Genomic DNA, 9,640 nt, shown 5'->3' with positions numbered 1-9,640 from the left:
GTGCATACAAAGACCAACATTCGATTTAGTCTTCTAACAACTCCAAGTAGTAGTTGCAATTATTGCATCTATTCAAAGGATGAGAAAGTTTAGTCCAGAAAAATCAACTTGTCCACGGTCATGCTGTTAAGATCAGATGAGCTCCAAATTAGCATCTTGTCACAAATCTTAACAAGTATGCTTTACCGCCTTCTCTGAGTAAAGGCCTGACAACCAGTTGGCATGCAGAACAGGAGGGACTAAAACCTTCCTAAATGCTCCCACAGATCCCAACGTCCTAACCTACCCCCAACTTCTCTGGCCGCCCAGCAACTTTGTCCTGAGGCCCCATCAAACCCCGCGGCTCCATCTCTCGGCTAAAGCCCGGCGCAGCTCACCGCTGATGCGCTGGTTGCTAAGTGATTCCGCAGGATGCACGTGGTCTCGCGAGAGCGGGCCGTTGCCTAGGTAACGAGTGGCCTGGGAGTGCTTGAGGCTGCTAAAAGACAGTGGAGCTCCTGCTAGCTCTAGACCCGGGTGCTTTAAGGAGTTCTCGAAATAGTCTCCCAGCACGAGTGGGACGAAAGACCTGGGAGTGAGGGGCCGCCTGAGGCGGGACGAAGTGCAGAGAAGGAAGGAAGGTTGGAGGCGGACGCCCCTGCGGAAGCACGGACGGAAAATGAGCTCCCCCGCGCTGTGCAGCGTCCTGCGGGAGTGAGCTGGGGAGACTGCCACCCTGTAGACTGCCACCCTGTATTGTGGCGGACTTGGGCCCGCAGGCTCCTTCTGCACACGTGGGAGCGCCCCTTACACCTCTGCTGGGGCTTTGCTGACGCCAAGGTTTTACCCCACTGCGGGTCAGCACGTGGTGAGCCTCCTTTGCACGTGTAAGGAAACGGACTCGAGAGGTGGCCTGTCCGGTTTTGTAAATTGGCAGTCTCGATACTAGAGGAGTCGCCGATGCGCAATTTTCTCAGTTGCGTTTGTAGTTCTTTGCGATGGACCTTGGACCTTATTCTGGGCAGCCCACGTTCCAGAGCACGCTGTTTGTAGAGAGGAGCAAAAGCCAATAGATTTGAAATTGGTAAATTCCTCTCCCAATCTATAGAATCTTGGCAAGGAATTTCGATTATTTCATTGTCTTAATGATAACTACGTGGGAGAATACTTGGACAGGCACATAATGGTCGTCATCAATACAACCTTCTGGTAGCTATTGAGGTTTCAGTAATAATATAATTGAATATTAGAACAGTGACGGTATCTACAGAATAGTATTAAATTATACAAAGAAAAGTATTGTCATTTGAACTTGAATTTTCACTTGAACTGAAAATTAAGGAGGAAAAAAACCTTTTAAAACTGTATTGCTCCATATCACTGCCTGAAGAAGCAACTGTGATTTTTATTTATTTTAATGCCTCCACGATCATTCTGAACCTATTTTCACTATGTAACATTTAATTGTAAATATAGAATGTTAATGAATTTCCTGTGTACTCTGGATTTTTTAAATTAAATTATTAACCTGATTTGTTTTTTATTGTGATTTTTGTATTTCTCATAGTAATAGAAAGTTTCTTCAAATCTTTGAAGTTAAAGGCTTAATTAGCATCTTGTCACTGTTAACTAAATACAATTGAGTGCATTTTTAGTACTTATTTAATGTAAAAAAAAAAACCCTTCAGCTTAAAAAAAAATCTGTCAAATAAGTTTCTTAGAAATTGTTTTACAGCCTATCCACGTAATAAATTTCAAGCCTAACACTGGAAGAGATGTCAGAAGATTCAGAAAAGGAGGACTATTCAGACAGAACAGTCAGTGATGAAGATGAATTAGTATGTTTTTCTCAAATTTTATTTTACTTAATTTGAGATAAAATGTTACAAAATATATATTCCCAATTAAAATATTACAAAATCAATTATATGTTTAAATCATTGTCATGGAAGATGGGACATAATTCAATAGAAAAACTAAGCTATTACTCTGTGCAGTATGCCCTATTTAGAAAGCAAAACTATATGTCTTCTTAAGAAAATAATTGTGATTATTATCCTGGGTTTTGTTATCTATTAAATCATTGGGTTTTATTTTTGTAATTCTTTTCCACTTATTTCCTTTTGTGTACTAATTCTGTAGTGTTACATCATAGAATATGGTGCTAGAACCCCGATAGGTTTAATGTGTCTATGATATCACAAAAGAAAGAATATGGAAGAAGGAAATGGGAGAGAAATGTAGTGTTTAAAAACATTTTGTCTGATCCTTGTACACATTTCTGAGATATTCCTTTTAACTTTTATTATAGTAAAAAATTATATAAAAGTAAGCTCCCCCAAATAAAGTATAACCTCTTAGTCTATGGTTTTCTGTTTCTTTTTATTGTTGTTAATCTTAATTTAAATTGTGTTTCCAAGTTTACTAAGTACCTTTGAACTTCAGCCTTTATTCTTTCCCTGTGGTTATTGTTGCCATTCCCAGGGGAAGAGGAGGAATAAAGATGCAAACTTTATATTTCCAGGGTATTTGAGATACTGCTTTGAGACCAGTAACCCATAATAAATCTGTAATTTCCTTATTATTAAACATTAAAGGCATGTACTCAATCCCAGGGACTAAGATAGATGTAAAAAAAATTCTGGATTTAGAATTTTTTTTTTAATTTAAAAATTCTCTTGTTTTAGGATGAAGAAACATTTATGAAATTTGTAAGTGAAGATATTCGTCAGTGTACACTATTAACAGGTTTGGACTTATCCATATATTTTTCCTCCATTTTATCATAAGACATTGAGTAGATAAAAAGTGAAGAAACTAAGAAAGTCAGATTGGGTAAAATAGAGAATTTTTATTCTGGTGAGTAGGAGACAGAAATGAGAACTGTTGTATACACTTTTATAAGCATCTTTTGGAGATTAAGCTTTTTGGGATCATTTTAGGTAAACCTGGTTTATATTAGAAAATAGTAAAAGAAATTAAATGAAAGCCATGATTCGTTTATAAAGGACTTAAGATTTGCCGTTTTGTTCCAATTTGGGTGAAACCTATTGTTAAAAGATAAAATTTGCCACATTAAATTTTTAAAAAGAGTTCAAGAGTTCAACAAACAGCAATTCACAAAAAAAATCAGGCAGCTGAACACTGGAAGTGGTTTGGGGCTCCACCTAAGGGGTGTGAGGGGAAGGCTTTCACAGGGTGAATGCAGAAGCAAGGCAAAGAAAACACTTGATTGGTTAGAGTGGAGAGGGAGCCTTATTTGGGTCATTTCACTGGCAAGTTCCTAGTTAGAGACTAGTTGTCAGTTTCTGTAGTATCATTAAGGAAGGAAATGGCTTAAGGGGAGCTTCTCAGCAAATCGATGCCACACAGTTAGAGACAGGGCCACTGCACTGCCTGCTAGGAGTGGCCCCACTGTGTTCAGGGGGCTTGCCACATGGGGACCCTAGAATGAAAACTGGGGGCGGGGGGGATTGTGACTGAGAGATCACTAGCAACCTTTGAGAACATAATTGCAGGAAGCAGTGAGGAGTTGTAGTCCCAGAATGTATTTAACCTATGGACAAGGAGTGTGATAAGTGGTTGATTAAGTGCTAGGAGAGCTGCAAGAACCAGATGTATGGAGAGTAGTGGCGAGAATAAATTGATAGCATACAAATTGACAGTATTTTTTTGGCCTCTGTGAAGATCAGTTGTCACAAAATTTCATTAGTGCTTTTATTTAAAAATGTCATAATTGTTAGTACTAATGATATCCACAAATATTCATAAATTGAATAGTGTTGGAAAGAAAAAAGGAACTATGTAAAACATCGTAAGAATTGGTGTTTTCCTTCTTGTCACTCCTGGTTGTGTTTGAATCTTTTTCTCAGCCAATTCTTTTGGTGACCCATTCTTCCCTCGGACCACACAAATACTCTTGGAATATCAGCTGGGGAGATGGGTGCCACGCCTTCGTGAACCACGGGATTTATATGGTGTCTCTTCTTCTGGGCCCCTGAGCCCAACACTGTGGCCTTACCACTGTGAGGTCATTGATGAAAAAGTCCAGCATATTGGTATGTTTTTAGCAGCTTGGGGGATTCAGACATTAGCAAGCCTACTTCATCAGCCTTGATTAAAATCATTAAAATGTGACAGTGTTGGAACAGTGCATTCCAACAGAAATGTAATATGAGCCCTAGATGTAATTTTAAACTTTCTAGTTGCTATGTTTATAAGGGTAAAAAAGTAAAATTAATTTTTAAAATACATTATACTTAGCCTAAATATATCCAAAATATTTCACTTTCCTTCTTTTTATACAAAGACTTCCAAATCTGGTGTGCATTTATACTTACAGACATCTCAGTTCGGTTTAGTCACATTTCAAGTGTTTCACACCACATGTGCTTAAATAGAGGGGCTTAAAATATGTGCCACAGCTTTAGTCATTCTAAACAATTCCAAACAGCATGACTGTCTCATCACAGCCAGCTCCCAGGGAGTCCACCAGAATGGCTGGGAGCTACAGTCCCGCTCCTTTTTGTTCCCTTTCTCTTTCCCCCTCTGGATGTCCTTTCTTCTTAGTTTATCTTCTTTTGCCTCTTCCTGTCTTTTTACCTTTCCCCATTTCTGTTCCTCTTTCATTTTCTATTTTCTTGTTCCCCTTTGTCTCTTTTTCTTTCCTTTCCTACTTTCTTCTCTCCTTTAGTGGATGTTTTATGGAACTGAAGAGTACATACTTCAGGGTGAATTTGTGTTCCTGTAGTATGTGTTCCCAAATTTATTTTTCACTCTTAGAAAGAGCCAGAACCTTATGTCCCATAACCACAGAGAGATGTGAAAAACATCTTGGAAAAGGGACAGATCCTTTGTCCCCAATCCACAGAGGTGTGATCGGAACATTCCCATTGTTCTGCGCCTTCCCACTGCCGCTGTGTTTCTCCTTTCATTGTTTATTGCATGCTCATAAGGACATTCATTGGTGTATAAAATTTAAAACTTCTTTTGGTGCCTACTTAAATTTTTTTAGGAGTCCTTAAAAACTAGTTTTCCCCTTTTATTTTCTGGTTGGTAGGTAGGTGGGTAGGTAGGTAGGTAGGTGGATGGATGGATGGGTAGATAGATGGATAGATGGAAAAAGGGACAAAGAAGGAAAAAGAACAATAATTTTTGTTCAGAGAGGACAAAGTTAATTTCTAAGAATTCCAAAAGATAAAAATATATTAAAGAATTTGTTCTTATTAGTACTTACATGCATCACTTATTTACAATGATCTTGTAGCTAGCTGTAGGTGGGTATATATTTCCTCTTCTGGAGTGTGAACATTGCTCTCTTTTTCTCCTTTCAGCCCCATTATTCCCACCCCTCCTCCAGTAGCCCCTTCTTCCTTTTTGCTCCCGAACCAGGGAGATAAATTCTTAAAAACCCAGCAGAGAAAATGCTGCCGTGCCACTTTGGACCTTCCCACAAGCCCTTCTTTTTACACCTCATTTTTATCTCACAGCCTCCACATTACATATCTGTGGCAGTAGAAATGAAAAAGGATCAGGAAAAGAAAATCCCTCCTGCTTCTAGTGTGACTTCTGTCTAATTTCTCTTCTGTAGCTGTGACGAGAAAACAAAAGCAGAAGAGACCCAACAGGAAAAGAGAAGCAAGACTCCATCATGCCATGTTCCAAGCATCCCCAGCCCCTGTGCCCATTCCACTCAGTTGTTTTCTCCCCATCTAACTATGAGCTCCACTTTGGCATCCTCAGCGCACCTGTCTGTCCCTTACATTTCCTGGCCCTCATTTTCAGCCTTCATTTTGCCCACAGTTAGGAGAGTCACTATCTGTGGTTCAGGACAGAGAAAGTGTCTACTCTCCTGGTACATAAGAGATTGCCACTCCTTCAAATTAGAGCAGTCTAATTTCTGGCCTCTTCTGTTAATCCCAAATACATTTCCTTACCAAAATATTATTTTAAGAGTGATCGATTCTATGGTGCTGTATTTTGGATATCTTAGACTCTGGGCTCTAGGAGCCCAGTCTTCACCCTGAGTGAAGGCGTAGTACTACGCAGGCAGGTGCTGGTACAGCCTCTCACACCATCAGTTTCCCAAGATCCTCAGAGGCAGGTTTGAGGTCACAGATCCTGGTGATAGTGTCTGTGTAAGACAGAGTCAAGCTTCACTTGGAGCTGTGCCACTGCTCTTGGTTTTGTTTTCGTTTTTTAATAGACAACATTTTAAAATTTATTCCAAATATTTTTGTGGGTACATTACAGTCATACATAATGGTGGGATTCATTGTACCCATCAGTACATGCACACAGTATAACAATGTAATTTGGCCAGTGTCATCCCCAGCACTTCCCTACTCCTCCCCCTCCTCCCCCACCCTGGTCCCTTTCTTTCCTCCATTCTCTGATCTCCCTTTGCTTTTCATGAGATCCCCCCCACCTTGAGTTTTTCCTCTCTAGCTTCCACATATGAGAGAAAACACAACCCTTGACCTTCCGGGTTTGTGTGACGCTGCTCTTTCCTCACAGTGTGTGTCCTGAAATATTTGCAAGATCCACTGGTTCTCAAGCCAGCTGCAACAGCCACTGCATCCTCATCTAGGAGGAATCAGAATTTGCTCCTGGGTGCCCTTCACAGCTTTCTCCACTTGACTTGCTACCATTTCAGAAAGTACATTCCCCACAGTCCTGCCTATTACTTTGGACCTTGCTATTTTCATTTCACTTCTGTGAAGATTTCACAAATTTGGATATTTGAAAGGACAACAGAGGACTCTACATAGAGTTCCACTCAAATATACCTTTTATTTAAAGGTAGAGGATATGGTGCAGCAAGATAAGAGGCTTCTGGCAAATGTTGGGGTCCAAAGGATAGCCTGAGGCATGCTCCACAGGGTCATTACACACACACACACACACACACACACACTCACACACACACACACTGACTTGTAAACTGAAATAGCAGCATCTTTGTGATAAGATCTCAAAGCAAAAGTTCCCAGCTGGGTTTTTGTGCCTCTGTAATCATGTCATCAAGCCAAGCTGTCTAACTAGTTCTGCCAAATGAAAACCATCAGTAAGCAAACTTGCTGTGTAGGATTACCAGAGGAGTTGCAACTTGAAACAGCTTGTCATGAATCTTACTGTCCTTATCTTGGCCAAAAGTTAAAGCTAGACATCCAGACTTCCCCAGGGATAAAAATGGATCTTTTCCAGCCCAGCTACAAATTAATGTCCTACACAGTCACCCTTCTTGACAGTCTTTTCCTATCAGTTAATATATACTAGTCTCTCTTTTATAATTGGTATGTTAGATTTCATTAAGTTCATCTAATCATAATTTCTTTAACTGGTACCTTATTAATGAATTTTAGATGTTTTCAGTCTTTGGCAATTAAACCACAGGAACATCATTTTATGTGTGTCCTAATGCAGACATATAAAAATGCATTTTGTGAGTGAATTTCTGATCAAAGGATACTGTCTCAAAGTATGTGCCCTGTTGTCTTCCAGTATTTTCATATTTCTTTTGAGCTGATTTCTATATGTGGTAAGAGACAAGGATCTAGTCTCATACTTCGCCATATATATGTTGAGTTTCCCAAGCACCTTTTATTGAAGAAATTTTTCTTTCTCCAGTGTATGTTCTCAGTACCTTTAACAACATTCAGTTGACTATAAATAGGTAGGTTAATTTCTGGATTTTCTAATCTCTTCCATTGGTCTCTGTTTTTATTCATGTTATACGATTTTGGTTATTGTCACTTTGTAGCATGTTTTGAATTATTGTGATGTCTCCAGCCTTCTTCTTTTCACTAAGGATTGCTTCAGCTTTTAGGGTTCTTTTGTGGTTCTACATGAATTTTGTGATTTTTTTCCTAGTTCTCTAAAGAATGACATTGGTATTTTGATGGAGATTGCATTGAATCTGTAGATCACTTTGGGAAACAGGGACATTTTAACAATATTCTTATCAATGAGTATGGGTTGTCTTTATTTTATATGTCCTCTCTAATTTCTTATATCAATGTTTGATAATTTCGTAGAGATCTTTTACTTTCTTAAACTTATTTCTAGATAATTAAATTTTTTGCAAAAAAACTTTTGAATGGGATGCTTTCTTGATTTTTAAAAACACTATTTTTTTTCTATATTGATTTTGTTTCCTGCAGCAGTACTAAATTTCTTTATCGGTTCCAACAGTTTTTTGGTGGTCCTTAGGGTTTTCTATATATAAGATCATGTCATCGGCAAACAGAGATCGTTTAACTTCCTCCTTTCCACTTTAGATGCCCCTTCCTTCCTACCTGCCTTCCTTTCTTTCTCTTTTTCCTCTTCCCTAACTAAGACTTCCAGCATAGTGTTAATGGGAGTGCAAACATTGGCATACTTGCTTTGTTCCAAATTTTAGCGAGGCTTTCAGCTTTCCCCTATTTAGCATAATGTTGCCTGTGAGTTTGTCATGTGTCCTCTGTCCTGTCGAAGTGTGTGCCTTCTGAGAGTTTTTATCATGAAGGGATATTGAAATTTATCAAACGGATTTTCTATGTCTATTGAGGTGATCACGTGGTCTTTGTCCTCCAGACTTACTGATGAGCTGAATTATGTTTATTGATTTGCATATATCGAACCACTCTTATATCTCTGGAATAAATCTCATTTGAACATGGTATTGGATTCATTTTCTCTAATATTTTGTTGAGGCTTTCTGCATCTGTGCTCATCAGCAATATATTGGTCTCTAGTTTTTGTTGTTGTCATGGTGTTTTTGACTGGTTTTAGTGTCAGGATAGTGCTGGCCTTATAGAAGGAGTTTGTTGAGGTTTCCTCCTTTTTGGTTTTTTTGAAGTAGGTTGAGAAGAATTGGTATTAGTTCTTCTTTAAATGTTTTATAGAATTTGACAGTAAAGCCATGATGAGGGTCCTGACTTTTCTTCTTGGGAGACGTTTTTTTTTCCTTTCCACTGACTTATTCTCATAGCTCATTATTGGTCAATTCAGGTTTTCTATATATTCAAGTTGTAATTTTAGTTTGCTATATTTCCAGAAAATTTTCTGTTTCCTCTAGGTTTTCCATTTTGATGGTGTGAAGCTGTTCATAAATATCCTCTAATGATCCTTTGTAACCTAACATGTGGTCTGTGCTGGAGGATGCTCCCTATGTTGATGAAAAGAATTGAATTCTGTAGCTCTTGAACGAAATGTTCTGTAAATACCTGTTGGGTCCGTGTTCTATAGTATAGTTTAAGTCTGATGTTTTTTTGCTGATTTTTCATTTGGATGACCTGTCCATTGGTGAAAACTAGGGGATGAAGTCCCCAAATATTATTACATTGTAGTCTATCTTTCCCTTTAGATCTAATAATGTTTTCTTTACATAATAATTGTGTGCTCTAGCATTGGATGCATATATGTTTGTAATTATTGTTCCCTCTTGTTTAATTGAATACTTAATCATTATATGGTAACCTTCTTTGTCTTTTTATTTTTATTTATTTTTTTTAGGGTTTTTTTTTAAATTTTTTATTGTTGGTTGTTCAAAGCATTACAAATTTCTTGACATATCATATTCCACACTTTGATTCAAGTGGGTTATGAACTCCCACCTTCACCCCATACACAGATTGCAGAATCACATCAGTTACACATCCATTGATTTACATATTGCCAT

The 9,640-nt window shown here is 38.4% G+C and overlaps 1 protein-coding gene across 1 annotated transcript in view; it reads left to right on the top strand.

Moving 5' to 3' along the window:
* The first annotated feature begins 425 nt into the window (after positions 1 to 425).
* Agbl3 (AGBL carboxypeptidase 3) overlaps positions 426 to 9,640 on the top strand; it is a 67,358-nt gene continuing 58,143 nt past the window's right edge. The window contains 3 exon segments of the mRNA XM_048786646.1: positions 426 to 1,817; positions 2,667 to 2,727; positions 3,852 to 4,037. Of these exon segments, the coding sequence (XP_048642603.1) occupies positions 1,755 to 1,817; positions 2,667 to 2,727; positions 3,852 to 4,037 (310 nt within the window). The 5' untranslated portion in view covers positions 426 to 1,754.

Source organism: Marmota marmota, unplaced genomic scaffold (genome assembly GCF_001458135.2).
Source record: "Marmota marmota marmota unplaced genomic scaffold, marMar, whole genome shotgun sequence".
NCBI lineage: Eukaryota > Metazoa > Chordata > Mammalia > Rodentia > Sciuridae > Marmota > Marmota marmota.
This window is presented reverse-complemented; position numbering and strand designations above follow the sequence as displayed.